The sequence below is a fragment of the Cydia strobilella genome, chromosome 9, assembly GCF_947568885.1.
Source record: "Cydia strobilella chromosome 9, ilCydStro3.1, whole genome shotgun sequence".
NCBI classification, from domain to species: domain Eukaryota; kingdom Metazoa; phylum Arthropoda; class Insecta; order Lepidoptera; family Tortricidae; genus Cydia; species Cydia strobilella.
The window spans coordinates 5,011,150-5,027,727 of NC_086049.1; the positions used below are offsets into that span (position 1 = coordinate 5,011,150).

Sequence of the window (16,578 nt, forward strand, 5' to 3'; positions counted from 1 at the left end):
TTTTTACCATACCCGCGCGAAAAAAATACTAAAATGGTAAAACATTACAAATCAGATTCAAAAATCGATATTTAATATGTATCATTCAAAATCACCACTTAATCCTCTAGTGCATGTCATATAAATTTTTTTTAATTTAAATTTGAACTTTAATAGAGATGCATTTTATAACTGTCATATATAGCTTCGTATGAACTGGAGGCTTAAAAGACAATTATACCAACCAACGTGAAGAAACAACTCAATATTTGCATTAAGTAGATTTTACTTTGCCACTTTTGTGGATAAAATGTATTTCTCATCAGTTTTTTTAAGTATATAAACAGTCTTTATTAGCTGGTGTGGTGAAAATAACTTTAATTCGGGCACTAATTCACAATCCAAATTATAAATCTGTCGAACAATTCCTAAAATTTTAACTACCCCTTTTCAATAGCCGTAATTCCATTGTAACGACATTTAATTTGCCCAAGTTCAACAATTAAAGAAGTTTTTTTTTTTAATTCTTCGCCAAAACGTGTCGAGTTCAGAGTAGCGTTTCATTATCGTTATTGCGGTTCAGGGAACTGAAGACGTTCACGGTTGACGCACACTTGTCTAATTCGCACTAGTTTGCCATTCCCTTAATATTTAGAAATATCCCACCTGTAAGGGTGCATCGATAAAATTAGCTTTAGATTCCCTAAACTTTGCTATGTTTACAAGACAGACGCGAACGAGTGAAATAAATAAATAAAATAAATAAATAAATATTATAGGGACATTCTTACACAAATTGACTAAGTCCTACGGTAAGCTCAAGAAGGCTTGTGTTGTGGGTACTCAGACAACGATATATATAATACTTATACAAATACTTACACACACAAATAAATGCCCTTACCGGAATTCGAACCCAGACCATCGGTTTCACAGGCAGGATCACTACCCACTAGGCCAGACCAGTCGTCAAATGTGTATGACCCATAGATGATTATGTCGCGTAGCGTTCCTAAAAAGGGGAGGCTATGGTGAGCAAATGGAAATTTCGGAAACTTCTCATACGTACCAATTTTGATCTAGGGATCAAAAGTTTTCGTTTCTAAAATGTAAGTTTCCTTAATTACCTTTGAAATTTTCCTGAACTTTCCAAAAACTTCCAACTTTAAACTTTTCGCAACTTGTACATCTGTAAGTGTGCGTTCACCTTTTCATCTTACACTCTGATAGAATCTCTTTCCGCGGAGTGGTTTTTATTTCCAGCATTCTTACCACTAATGCTGGTAAGTGTTCGGGTAATATTTTTTCCTTTTAAAAATTGTGTTTTAGTTCGATTTGCGTGTAAGAATATTTTTTTAACGGAGTTTGTCCTACCTAGTGTAATTCTAATTACTTACCTATACTTATATTATAACTCTAATAAACGAATCAGTAATAATACGAGTACCTAGGTATGTTTTATTTAAAAACCGACTAGTCGGCTATTACTGTTCCGCATATTGGGCTAAGTTAAAGTCAAACCACTTCGTTCGTCTTCCTCGTTGGTACCTATCATTCGAATATCCAAGAGCGATAGAAAGAAAAACGATTTTCGAATTTCGTTTCACCGTAGCTAATTCAATTATTCTCTGATTTCAGAACCAGTGTCTACCTCAAATGGCTCGCTAGCAAACAGCAGCAATGGGCAGCGGCCTGAGCACCGCGACCAGCAAGAAGCCCCGCAAAGCAGACTCGCAGGCCGAGTCTTCCAGGGTCCTGTTCCTGTTATACCTCATACATAGAACTTGGAATGTAATGGTCGAACATGTGGACGCTAAAAGCGCTAGGTAAGTTAGATAACCTCCATGTGAGACTCACAGGTGGTATAGTAGTTCTATGAAAGAGTGAAGAGTTTACACACCTCAGTTATCGAGAAAAACCGCAAGCCAGACAGGCAGGCCCATTCTTCCCGGGTCCTGGTGCTGTGATACCTCATACATACGGCGCTAAGAACGCTTGATGAGTTCCTTGATAATACGAAGCTTACAGCACATGTAACTTAATAGTAGTAGTAGATTTAGCATCATAACTATCAATAAACCTCTGAAACTAGACTGACAGGGGCCAGTTTGATGTTTTTTTCTACTGTAATTACATGATACATAGGTCTTGGAACCTGGTGGTTGAACTAGATACGTTTTTATCTTCTCGAAGTTTTCATTGCAACATTCAATGTTGATTTTATTCATTCATGTAAGCTTCAGCTTACAAGTCTTCTAGTCACATAAAACTCTGAAGTACTGTCCTGTAAAGAGTTTGCACAACTTTATAGCCTTCATACTTAGTATTTCATCTCTATTCAAAATTAAACCATATCATTCTCCGGTTTCCAGATGGCGCGGCTCCCAAACCGTCCCAAGCTCGCGCCGGTTCGACTCTGCTAGCATGCCGGATTCCGACCCCGGCTCTTGCTACTCGTCCTGCAGCTGCAGCTACTGTCAGCTTCGGGAATGTGCCCAGGATTGTGTCAGGTGAGCAAACTATGATTTAATCTTCCAAGATCTCTGCTTGATTAGGGTTAAATCCGCTCATATATACCATCACACTTACCACCGTACATTCACCAACAAACTTGGATATGCCGGACTCGGACCTCGGATCCTGCTACTCCTGCAGCTGCAGCCACTGCCAGCGCTGGAAATGTGCCCAGGATTGTGTCATGAAAGCAAGCAGCTAAACTCAAATATAGTTACGACCCACTTGCTCCATCCCACTGACCCGGGGTTAAGCGGCGGAGTTAACACAGTGCCAGATTGTACTGATAACGATGGTAACCCCAGGTTTAACCGGTGGTCTGTGCAGAGTTAGCTTAAGCGACTAATGTGTCATATTTTTCAAATTAGAGGATAAGTGAATTCCGTAAGTCAGAGAAATAAGCCTTCTACAAATGTATTTGTTCATAACATCTACCAGGGCTCTGTCTTATTTTTTTTATTAAATCTATCTTTTTTCTGTTTCAGGTAAGAGTAACGGCTATACAGACATCGCATCTTCATGTTTTCGTCACAAAATGCAGTTGAAATGGTATACCTCGGCCACATACTAGACGAGTGGTATGGGAAGTAGCTAGGGAAGTAGGCAGAAACGTAATGTAAACTCGGAAAAATTGCTAACAAAATAAAATTAAATAAAAAGATAAGAAAAAAATAAAAAGTTCGCCAACTCAGACGAGATTATAATTATAATTTTGCTAGCCAGATTGCTGCTGAATACAAAAATTAAGTTAAATATCTTTCTATCTCGTCTATTCACTGCAATCTTGCCTCCATCAAGCTTACCAAGCACGGTCATTAGACAAAATCTTTAAATGCAAGCTTTTTCGAAATCATTCCACTAAATTACCTCAACTGATAACCCTCTTTATTTTTAAAAGCCATTAAAGGTTTAATTCCTAAAATTCGGCCAGCTATTCTTGTTCAGACATTTACAACTTTTATAAAATCGTATGGTACATTTATTTTACATGCATTTTGAACTCTAAGTACACGGCATAAGTGTCAGTTTTAAGTAACACGTGTTTTAACGGTACGGTTTTGCGAATTATCATAAAACGTCCTGTCTGCGGTTGATAAATGCAAAAAGTTTAAAATTAGCCCAAATCTACCCTACCACACAATCGCTTTTATGACTAAAAGGTTAAGGTTTATATTGCAATGAGCTTATTAGGATCATTGCTGAGGCGCTGATGGCTTAATTAAACACGTTTCTTGATTTATTTTTTGAAAAAGGTCGATATACGATTGAATTGAGAAAAGTTGCTTTTTCTATAGAGCTAAATGCGTTACACGATTAGACTTCCGCTTTGGTGCCTTTTATGTGAAAAATTCTCTTCAAAATGTATATCAATTCAAATTAATTCACAAAACGAAGTAAGGTTAAATGGTACAGTATTCAGCAGTCGAAAGTGAAGGGTATTTTTCGGAAACTCTAGTGTTACGGGAAGTAAGTGTAAGGCCTGAGTGGACGCTGGAAGCGGACCGTTCGGCGGGGCGTGCAGCGTGGCGTCGGGCTCAAGTCGTTTGCATTTGTTTAACATGCACGCCGCACACCCCGCCCCGCTGCACGCCCAACTCAAGCGTCCACTCAGACCTTACGTTAAGTAATATCAATTATATTATGTATGTATGTAGATAGTTAATAGAAAGCCACATTTGGCAAATCTACTTATCAACATGCAAATGAATGGTTATCCTATCCATGTTGCAGTTCATTAAAAATAAAAGTCCCTAAAATTCGCCTTTAGTGCATAAGATGAATTAACAGCGTAATAATTAGTCTAGTAATAAACTAATTCAACATTTAGGATTTGGGTTAAGTTTTAATTTTCTAATCAAATAAAGTTATTAACTTGGGGACGAAGATAGGGTTTTTAGTTTTTTTTTTACTTTAAAACTACTTTTACTTAGCATTTAGCGAAGCACTTGGGCGAAGTTGGGCATCAATGGTGAAGGTAGGGTCCCGCGCCTACAGGTAGGGTCCCGTACCTACAGGTAGGGTCCCGTACCTACGGTAATTTTTTTTGCCAATCCTGATTTTCAATGAATTGCAACATTTGCAATATTGATAGGGGGGTATGGGATCAATGGCTCACGGCTGCAATGGCTGACAACCACGGAGCGTGACTGTACATTGTAAATATTTTATGCCGGACAGATCTGACGGTCACATCCCTAGCAAATGTAAACCTGTTTACATTCGTACCTGCAGAGAACTAAACCGCGAACCACAAGATCCACTTAAACTTTTAAATGCAGTTGCCAAAGCTGGCGCAAGTTCGATTCCCTTTTAGAGCTTTTAATCAATTTAATGGCGTCTGGCAGTGAAAAGTGTTTACTTTCAAGCTCACTTTAGGTTTGTAGCGGCATTTTCATTTTCTATAAAATGTGCGGTTATATTAGGTAAATTGATGGGTCACATAACAGTTCGTAATTTATTTAGATTTATGACGTTAATAGTACTTGTACTGTTTTATTTTATTTGATAAAGACGGGAACTTAGATTGATTTTAATTTTTTTCAAAGACTGTGAATGCATCGCGAATAGATAAAAACAGGGTCGCTGGTTCATATTCTGATCTCCTGGTTTAGCGCCTGAAGTATCCTACAATTAATTGTAATTTTTAATTGTTTTTACAAGTGCGCAACAGAAAAGGACCAATTTATGGCATATTTTATGTCGATAACCAAAAACCAAAAGTTTACATTAATTCTTTCCACCCTGTATATCTAATTCCTTTGTCCAGGTTGTTTAAAGTTTAAAGCTCTACTCGCAATATTTTATACTTACTGCTGTGGTTAGGTATACGGTATCAAAAAACAAGCGTTTGGTAGACTATTGAAAAGTCTCATCTCTCTATAGAGTTTGTTAGTGGTGCAATACCGCAAAGTGCATGCGCATTTAAAGCTGCGTCCCAGGTCCATGTCTGATTGGCTAACACAGCCTTCAGCAGATTCAGTGTCTAAAGGTACCGTCGGATTCAGATTACAGCAGCATCACTGTTGCTGTATTGCGGCGCGACATTGCTGCCGATTGTATTGCGTTCGCAAAATCTTAAATCCGGGCATTAACCCTTTTTACGCTATTGAGCAACTTTGAAGATAATCATCCAGAAACAGATGCAAAATGCAGATGATGTCATTTAAGGTAGACTTCCGAGCAAAGCTGACGCGGCGACAGAGCCATGCGTACTGTCTATTATGCAGTATAAAAATGTATAAACTTACTTCCGACCGCAGCGTCACTGTCGCTGCGACAGTGGCGCCGCTTTCTTATCGCTCGGCGTTAAGATCATATTGTTGCTCCTCAACGAAATATTGTGACAAATATCCAAACAGATAAACCTTTAAATTTATAATATTAGTAGTATAACAAGTCATTAAAATCAGCAAGGATTCAGCGCAGTTTGTAATACGATTGTCGCATAGCATATTCGAGCGACTCCTTGGTCTTTTAATGAGCTCCTGCAATTAGTTTCAAGTACTTATCTACTTAGTACTAGTGAAGTGAGGGTGGGGTGTGGTGTCAGTGCAAGAGAGTTAACCTTTTCGACGCCGTGCCAAACACAAAAGCTGTCACTCGGATGCCACGTCACCGAAATGTCATAACTGAAATTGAACTTTATGCACATGCACGTAGGTCTATGTTGCTCTGTGGTCTTTGACCGGTTAATCCGTCTTTGGCGTTGGACCTGCGGTGCCGATATATCCGTCATTGGCGTCCAAAAGGTTAAGGATGACTGACGGGTTCAGGCCGAGGCGTCCAAAACTTCGTTTTCTATGGTGGGTGATGGATGATCACGTGATGATTTCTATAGAAAAATGAAGTTTTAGCGCGAGTAATCCTTTACTCAACGATACAAAATTTTCCCCAATTTAATACGAGTACCTAATCTACACTACACTACATCTTATAAGACGACTTATAGCTGTCACCGCGAATAAGCACTCTCTCACAAAATAACTAATAACTAAAAATAGCCGCACCGAATGTTTACGACCAGGGGTCCGATTTTTGAATTTCGAGCGCTCGATTTCGTCACTCGAAATCTGTAGAAAACGGCGAATTGATATTTTCGAAAAATGAAGCTATAGAAATTGGGAATGGGGCATCTAGTGGTATTGACCATTGGTTTTCAATTCTATTAGTAATATAATTTAAATACCTAGTAGTGGAGATATTATTGAACGAAATACACGAAATCAAGATGTCGAAATTCAAAAATCGGCACCTAGGTCGTTGTTTAGTTGTTTTGTCCACAGAAGAGACCTTTTTCTAAAATATGTTTGACCCGTATTATAGCGCTGTTCACCGCTGACACAGTGGAGCTGCCCCGACAACGACAAAAACAATTAAAATCGTTGCAACCGGCGCTGAACAGCACGTAAAAGGATGTCGTTGGCGTTTAGTGGTCGTGGCGTCGTGGCGTGTTCACAAGTCTGTCATTTCAATGGCTGTCTAGAATTTTGAGTCTAAAAGCAACAGTGTATTATGTTCTTAGGTACATGTCAATTCAATAGAGTTCCCGAATTTTGAGTCTAGAAGCAACACATATTTGTTATTGCTTAGAATACATTTAAAAGTGAAAAAAAATTACTGCCTTGGTAAATCCAGAGGCCGTGAGTTCAAATCTCAACCAAGGCAGTATTTTTTCCACTTTTAAATTAATTCTAAGCTGAATAGCCATCGTTCGCAGACGTTTCTGCTTGTTTTAAATTAATTTACATATTTGTTAATTATGATTTTTTATCTTAACAAGCCCAGAACTAGAAATAAATACAATTTATTGTGGATCTGTCCCAGGTCCCAGTCAGTCAGTTAACTCGTTGAAGTCCGCACTTTCTGCATAGAAGAAATGTTAATAGACTAGAGTTGAAGAGTAATTTATCGATCAGAATACATTGTCAAAACTTCATACTTGTTTACTCCATACGTCTATCTTAGGTACCTTACCAAGTTACCACACGTAGCACATTTTTTTTTGAACCTGACTTGGGCTCTATTGCACCTAGGGCAATTAGAGCGGTAGGACTGTGTGGGCGGATGAGAGACGTAGCACATTCATTGCCACTTGCCATAGTGATCCGCTACGCGGGTTCTCTGTCTGTAGGCGCTTTTCGCTACATATTAGGTACGGTTTTTTCCCGTGTTATCGGCTGCGCTCGTAGCGCGTAGCTCGCGCTGGGACTTACAAGTCGTGCTTACATTTAGAAAAAGAACCAAAATGTCGTTGGGGTAACAAATAAGATGATAATAAGATAAGAACTTAACTAAACCTAAACAAGAAACTCGTCTTAAATATAAATTGTAGTGACTATGTCTCACAGGGATATTATTTATGTTTTTACCATAGTTTCACTAACTGCACTCCAACTTCGGCATTTGGCACGCTGCCGTGGACGTGTTTATGTAACACTTGCAGTCAGAGCGGTATCAGATTACTTGACTTGATATAAAGTCAGTACCTACATTTTGTGCCCCAAACACGACTTGATATGTTATACGGGTTGTTTAAGTGCAATTTTTGACATGGCGATGATAGGTACTTAAAATTAACTTCATTGACGTGGCGGCGAAAAGGTTTATAAATTATTATTACAATGTGTCACATAATTGTAATTTAAATTATTATTATAATAAATTAGCCTCTTTTGACTGAATCGATTTTTGAATTTCGAGCGCTCGATTTCGTGTGGCTCCCTTCAATATATCTTCACTAAATACTATTAGGCATTTAAATTCTACTAAGAGAATTAAAAGCGAGTGGTCAATACCACTAGACTCCCAAATTCTATTGCTCGTATTAAAAAAATATCAATTCGCCGTTTTCCACAGATTTCGAGTGACGAAATCGAGCGCTCGAAATTCAAAAAACGGACTATTTAAAAATTGAGAATTTTATTAGTTATTTTGTGAGAGAGCGCTTATTTGCGGTGACAGCGAGTCGTCTTATAAGATGTAGTGTAGTGTTCTAGTGGTTGTGGTCTGTGTCATCATTAGATACATTTCTCTACGAGATATTATTTATGTTTTTACTATAGTTCGACCGAACTTCAACTTCGGCATTTGGCACCCTGCCATGGACATGTTTATCTAACACTTGCAGTTAGTAACGTATGAGATAATTCTTTTACTTCCTAAGTCAGGGGTTCCCTCCCAAACTGTGCGCCGCCGCGGCGCCCTGCTGCGCCGTAAACAGTAAAGAGGGGCGCCATGAGGCAATCCTCCTCACCGTGTACCTATTTATTTCGAATATGCTAACTATGGTCGGGGAGCCCAAGAGGGGATTTTTGTAGTTACTCGAGCGCGTCAGATTAAGATATGAGTGATATCTTGCTACCCCGTGGAGTCTTCCTTTACCAATTTTAGCCGTCTATGTTGAGCAGTTGGTTTTAATGTGAAAATCGGGCGTCAAAATGTGGTCGTCAGATTAAGGAAATGCGTACAAATAAGTGTCATATTCAGTTATTGAAAAATTATAGCATTAACTTGGACCAAAAGGACCAGATCTTAGATTGTAGATCTCTCTCAACGTTTTTTTAACCCTCCACCAACCGCCCGAAATTTAAAAAATCTGTAGACGCTTTCCTGCTCGCTGGAATAGAAAACTTTATATAACCTTTTTTTCTTCTTATCATCTAATCTGTCGATTCCAATAGGTCTCTACGACGCTTGAGTAACTACACATTTAGCAACGCCGGCTCCCTACTAGGTTAATTAGGGCGCCGAGATTTTAAACTTACAAGTCCGCCGCGGAATGAAAATTATTGGGAACATCTGTCCTAAGTTGGATGACGATGTATAACTATGGAAACGGATTATAATATATCGCGTACACCGAAAATATATCCAGACATTTCGAACCGTTTACAGCATTAGTGGTTCATGGTTCATGGTCCATAGTTTTATACGAGTAGTTCAACTAATTTACACAAAACCTTTACAAATTATACATATAAACCTTCCTCTTGAATCACTCTATCTATTAAAAAAAAACCGCATCAAAATCCGTCGCGTAGTTTGAAAGATCTAAGCATACATAGGGACAGACATACAGACAGCGGGAAACGGCGTTGTTCTATACTATGTACCGAAGTAACTATCGCGGTAACCGAAGACAATTAATATTATACTACGACTAAGTACCCAAGTAAGTTATACAAAGACTAGCAAAACTAAGTTTCCAATAAAAATACCTTCTCGCGAACTACGCCAATGTTGAAACTGAAACTTTAGTTCTTGGCGCTATGCCGTCGTTTGTATTGCAGAGACAAGATAATTTAGCAGACGGGAGTCGTATTTAGATATTGATATTTTCAATGATAGATATAACTCCGTAATAGATGGATACAGTCTAAGGAAAAAACGTGCCTCGAAAATCACGAAAATTTGATTCTCGATCAGATGGCGCCACTAGTTTTGGCCTACACTCGTATAGAGGGCGTTGACTGTTTCGTTTGTTATTTATAATTTTAACGCATACCAGTGAAAGAACATGGGTCAAAATCATATAAAAATAATTAATGCAAATAAAAAAATAATTTATTCATATTTAAATACATTTTAACGTATTTTTTTAAATCTTCATTTTTAGTTTTAAAGTATGTCGATAGATGGCAGTGAATTTACAGCGGTTACAAAATTTACTATGACAGTACCGCTCTATCTAATTATATCCTCATTGATATTTTTTATAAATATATCATCATCATCTTCCTCGCGTTGTCTCGGCACTTTGCCACGGCTCATGGGAGCCTGGGGTCCGCCTTGCAATTAATACTTAAATGTAACTTAATGTAAATAAATAAATCTTATAGGACAAAGCGCTGGTGGCCTAGCGGTAAGAGCGTGCGACTTGCAACCCCGGCTCGTACCAATGAGTTTTTCGACACTTATGTACGAAATATCATTTGATATTTACCAGTCGCTTTTCGGTGAAGGAAAACATCGTGAGGAAACCGGACTAATCCCAATAAGGCCTAGTTTTCCCCTGGGTTGGAAGGCCAGGTGGCAGTCGCTTTCATAAAAACTAATGCCCACGTCAATTCCTGGGATTAGTTGCCAAGCGGACCCCAGGCTCTCATGAGCCGTGGCAAAATGCCGGGACAACGCGAGGAAGATGATGATGATGCAATAAATATTATAGGACATTTTACACAGATCGACCTATATAGTCCCACAGTAAGCTCAATAAGGCTTGTGATGTACACTAGACGATACATTTATATGTATATATACCTACTCATACATAGAAAATATCCATAACCGAAATAGTACATTTCGATGCTAGTGCGGAAAGTATGTCATTACTTCATGAGTACCGAGATATCACGACACGACGACGAGACGAGTCGGGACGAGTGAAGAATGACATTTCCGCACGTGTATCGAACGACGTTTTTTAATACAGTTGCGAAAAAATAAAAAAAGCAACAAGTAAGGAATGGAATTCGAAACTTTTATATTATTAATTCTGTGACATCATTGACATTGACATTATGAAGATGTGTTTTTCTAGCTTTTATTCGACTAGAATAGATTTTGTTATTATTATTGAACCCACTTCAATTAAAGTTTTTTTTCAAATGCATTCTATAAGACAGAAACAATTGTAAATATTAATACATTTTTTTATACCACGACGGTGGCAAACAAGCATACGGCCCGCCTGATGGTAAACACTCATCAATAAGTAGTCATGAATTGGAACAAGTAAAAATTTAAAAAAATTGGAAAAGTTAAAAGCACTAGTTCGCGAAAACCAACTTTCCCCACGCTAAACAGCCACGAAAAGTAGCACTTTTTGAGCAACTGTATTAAAAAAATATTTGTGATATAACCACATAAATAAATGGAACTTTTGTATAGATTTAAGTATAAGTCTTCATAGTTTTCTTGTCTATTACCTTAACCACTATATCAGTGATATATGATTACTTCTAAAGTTTCAGGAGTTGTATCAACTTTGCTAAATTCCATGCTTACTTCCTAAAGTATTTGAGAGTTGAGGTAACGTGCTTGAAACTTAAGGGGCCCACTGACTATCAGTCCGCCGGACGATATCGGCCTGTCAGTTAGAACAAAAATTTGACAGTTCCCTACAACTGACAGGCCGATATTGTCCGGCGGACTGATAGTCAGTGGGCCCCTTTAGGTAAAAGTATAGGTAAGCGATTTAAATTTAGTTTACTTCGTTTAGAACACCTGTCCGATCGATGATAAGAAAGCGACAAGCGATTGTCTTTTTTCTCGCGCAATATTTCTTAAACTGAGAGAAAACACTGCGGTGAAAAAAATTTGGTCGGACAGATGCCTAGATAAGCATAAAACTGCAATTTTTTCTCAGCAAAAAGCGTTTTTAATGTGTGAAAAATGACGATTTGCGATGTACTTACCTACATCAAAGTCTTATTTGAAATATTTTCTTTGTACAAAACAGGATAAATCTGTAATTTCTTATTTTTCCCAATGTTAGGCAAGTGAAGAAATTCAAAGTTTTGTATGAAATCAACAACTCACGTTGTGCTATCGCGAATATTATAATTACGCGTGTCATCATCTTCCTCGCGTTGTCCCGGCATTTTGCCACGGCTCATGGGAGCCTGGGGTCCGCTTGGCAACTAATCCCAAGAATTGGCGTAGGCACTAGTTTTTACGAAAGCGACTGCCATCTGACCTTCCAACCCAGAGGGGAAAACTAGGCCTTGTTGGGTTTAGTCCGGTTTCCTCACGATGTTTTCCTTCACCGAAAAGCGACTGGTAAATATCAAATGATATTTCGTACACAAGTTCCGAAAAACTCATTGGTACGAGCCAGGGTTTGAACCTGCGACCTTCGGATTGCAAGTCACACGCTCTTACCGCTAGGCCACCAGCGCTTCTTCGCTTATAATTACGCGTGTAAAAATCGAAAATCTCTGTTATCCGTTAACGGCCGGTTCTTGCCCGTCCGGATTAACGAGGTCCCATGACAACTTAAATGGTATGGTAATACCAAGTAATACTAATACCTACTGGCCGCTTTTTTAAGGGCCACTTGCGCCATCCAGGATATTTAAGCCACTAACTCGGGGTTAACCGGTGAAACCCGGAGTTACCGGTACAATTTAACCCTGTGTTAACGGTTATCTCCGAGTAAGTGGCTAACCCTGGATGGTACAAGTGGCCCAGAAGATTAAATTATGTTATTAAGAAAACTTTCAACTCGTGACAGGTCAATTTTAATAACAAAACTTCCGTGAGACACAGACATATTAAACATTAACATACATATTGACATAATTATTTTACGTGAGTGACCTGTTACCAAAGATAGATATAACTCCGTAATAGATGGATACAGTCTAAGGAAAAAACGTGCCTGGAAAATCAAGAAAATTTGATTCTCGTTCAGAGGGCGCCACTAGTTTTGGCCTACAGCCGTATAGATGGCGTTGACGGTTTCGTTTGTTATTAACCAATTTTAACGCATATCAGTGTGAAATCATCAAAATAATTAATGCAAATAAAAAAAATCATTTATCTATATTTAAATACATTTATCGTATTTTTACAAATCTTCAATTTTAGTTTTAAAGTGTGTCGACAGATGGCAGTGAATTTACTGGGGTTACAAAATTTACTATGACAGTACCGCTCTAGTATAAGTTACTCTATGCCCGTTACTAATATGTTTAATATGTCGTGACAGGTCAGTCATTTTCAAGATGTGGCTCGGCTTATTTGACTCGTTTTAAGTCAGAAAATAAAATGTTGTGCTCTGACAATAAACTTCATGTTATATTTTTACCTGTGTGACCTTGATATGACCTAGCGATATTTAAACCTCATGTTTTTGGTAGAAAATTGATTATAAAAAGTTTTCCGTGACTTTCCTCACTTTAGCTGCACTATTTAATTATTTATTACAACGCCACCTAGCGTCATCCGACTGAACTAATGTGCGGATGAAATGCTTAGTACCTTTCACTTTGCTTCCTCGAGTTCGCTTCATAGTACGTCAGCTGAATATCGCAGTGGTACTAGTTTTAGCGCATAGATGGCGTACATGTTACGAATTTGATAAATTGTATAGAGGGTAAAATTGTATGTAGGGTTAAATGTTAATATTTTTTTTGTCTATCTTTATTATTATGATATTAAATTACAAACAGTAGGTACTCAGAACCGCCAACAACATATATATGCATGAAAATAGAGTAAACATCTTCATTCACTCGGAAATATAAACAAACACAATGTAACAATACACAAACGATGCATTGTCACTACTACCAAGAATCGAAGTTGTCAATTCGATCAATAGACACAATTTCCATCAATGTCACATATGAAAAACTTTCCTTCCTCAACACCTCGGGTAACTTTAGCGTAGTACTATTAGTTATATTAGATTATTTTAAACCGGGTCACTCACGTATTATTAAGTCGAATAGCTCGACATGTTTCGGTCCAATTTACGAGGCTCCCTCCCTCCGAGGGCCGCGCCCTCGACCAGTGAAGACGTGTCGTGTCTCCGTGAAGATGGTCCTCGTAAATTGGACCGAAACATGTCGAGCTATTCGACTTAATAATACGTGAGTGACCCGGTTTAAAATAATCTAATATGTTTGAGTCTCACGGGAGTTTTAAAGTACTATTAGTTATTCTGTGCTTTGTAGTACTATTAGTTATTCTGTGCTTTAGCTCGCATCCTAAACGAGCTGGGGTATCGGTAACCTAAGCGCAGACACTAAATTCGATGTGGAGGTTTAGGTACCTACATAGAGGTTTTTATTTTAACTCTCACAGAGCTCACTCGGTTAGACTAACCTTTAAGTATTTTTTTCAGAAACTTTTCACTTTTTTGTATGGGGAAAGAAGTTTCGTATTTGAAAATAGCAACTTTCGTTATAGCTTGTGAAATTTTCCAGGAAATTTTCAAGAACTTTTCCAACTTGCACATTATTTTGTTGATGGGACTGCTTAAGAACGTTCCAAAGGGCCGCAAGTTCGAAGCATTGACCGAAGCGGTGATTTTTTTTCCTTTAACTTAAAAAATTGTTTCTATTATTTTATGTTTTGTATTATTTAAATTTTGGCCCACCTTTCCGGGTGCATGCACCATAGACGGTGCAGGCCGGGGTTCAGGCAGACCAAAAAGGAGATGGCGGGACGACTTGGACGCTTTCTACCCCAAATGGTGGGAAAATGCCGATGACAGGGTCGAGTGGAGAAAACGAGGGGAGGCCTTGGCCCAGCAAAGTAGGCTAATAAAAATAAAAAAAATTTTTCGAACTCAAAACCTATGGTTTTAGTCACACGCCCAACCGCTCGGCTTCCGATGCTTCGCTCGAAAGGAACTTTCCCTATCCGGGATAAGTGCAATTAAGTATAACAGCTTTCTTAACATATGCCAGGAAACTATTCATTATCTTGATAGTGTAGTTTTTCATGTAAATAGGGCCGAGGTTTAAAAGAAAATATAGATTAACTTGGTAAATATAATATTTAAAAATTATCGACCTACCATTAAGATTTGTGTCATCTTCAATCAAAATGGTACTTATTGCCGGTATTGAGTTATGGCTAATACCAGCAATAGTTCAAACTTTAAGTTCCGTACTTATTTTTCTATGATTTGTTATCTTGTATATTAATATTATTAGTTATATGTTTTCTTGTGTTGAAATAAATAAATAAAAACCGGCCAAGCGTGAGTCGGATTCGTGCACGAAGGGTTCCGTACCATTACGCAAAACACGGCAAAAAATCTACGTTTGTTGTATGGGAGCCCCACTTAAATATTTTTTATTCTGTTTTTAGTATTTGTTGTTATAGCGTCAATAGAAATACATCATCTGTAAAAATTTCAACTGTCTAGCTATCACGGTTCATGAGATACAGCCTGGTGACAGACAGACGGACAGCGGAGCTTTAGTAATAGGGTCCCGTTTTTACCTTCTGGGTACGGAACCCTAAAAATGATTTAAGCTCAAACAACCCATATTGATTTCATAGTAATTATTTTGATTGAAATTATTCTGTATATTTTTATTATTTAGGCTCTATATCGTACCTCTTTTTAATAATCGAGGATTTTTTATGTGAGCACATAATGTATAAATATATACCTATCGACATTTCGACATTTTATTTATCGACATCAAATCCCTAGCCCTAGAACGTGCCCCGAATTAGCACATGTATGAATTCAGTAGGCATATAATAAACCGTAAATTGCTCGCAATACATATATATTATAATTATTGTATATTAATTAATTTGTTTATATACGTAGTTATAAGTTTATAAAAGCGACTAGATATATTATGTTAAGTAACTGTAACTTAATTAAATTATCTGTTGCTACACCCTATTCAGGGTCCATGTGATATCATACGAAATTTGTAAAATTTGTAAAGAAAAAAGAAATAAATGAATACTGAATACTGCATCAACTAGTTATTCTGTGACTAAATACCGAAAACACAGAATAACTAATAGTACTCCGAAAAGCTATTAAAGTAAAGCGCTACGCTACTTATAGCTACGCGTATACGCCCGCAAACTTGAAACCCCAAGTTCACTAGTCCGGCACCGGCGTCCGATGCGCGCGCACGCGGCGCCATATTGAATCCGAACATTTTGAATTTCCTGGAGTTTTTGACAGTTATTGAAGTTTTGAAAATGTGCGTGTGATTTGGGACTGTGTTTGTGTATGTGTGGATGGGGGATTGAAATAGTGTATAAAGGTGAGTTGATTTTTATTATGTTTTTAAATTAGATTACTGGCGTTTCTTATTTACTATTAATGAATAAACTTTGTTTTTGTTGCTGTCACTACTTAAATTGTAATAAGTAATAGTTGACAGGTGACAATAAGGTATTTTTTTAGGGTTCCTTATACAACGGGTACGGGTGTCTGTCTGTCACCAGGCCCCATAAACCTAAGAATAGATAGGAAAATAGTAACTAATTATTTTTACAGAGAAAAACATTAATATTTTTTGACAGTTCTGCCATTACAACAAATAATAAAATTCATAGTTATACAGCAACGTGTTTAATATTTTTTTATCTAGC

General features: G+C 37.8%; 1 protein-coding gene across 3 annotated transcripts in view; it reads left to right on the plus strand.

Annotated features, from left to right (window-relative positions):
• LOC134744083 (uncharacterized) overlaps positions 1 to 16,578 on the plus strand; it is a 175,189-nt gene that overhangs the window by 36,854 nt on the left and 121,757 nt on the right. For 2 of the 3 annotated variants that reach the window (XM_063677755.1, XM_063677756.1), the window contains exons 2-3: positions 1,618 to 1,805; positions 2,352 to 2,489. In XM_063677755.1, the coding sequence (XP_063533825.1) occupies positions 1,660 to 1,805; positions 2,352 to 2,489 (284 nt within the window). In that variant the 5' untranslated portion in view covers positions 1,618 to 1,659. Of the gene's footprint in view, positions 1 to 1,617; positions 1,806 to 2,351; positions 2,490 to 16,096; positions 16,248 to 16,578 lie in introns of those variants that run through there. The other variant, XM_063677757.1, reaches the window with a different exon arrangement.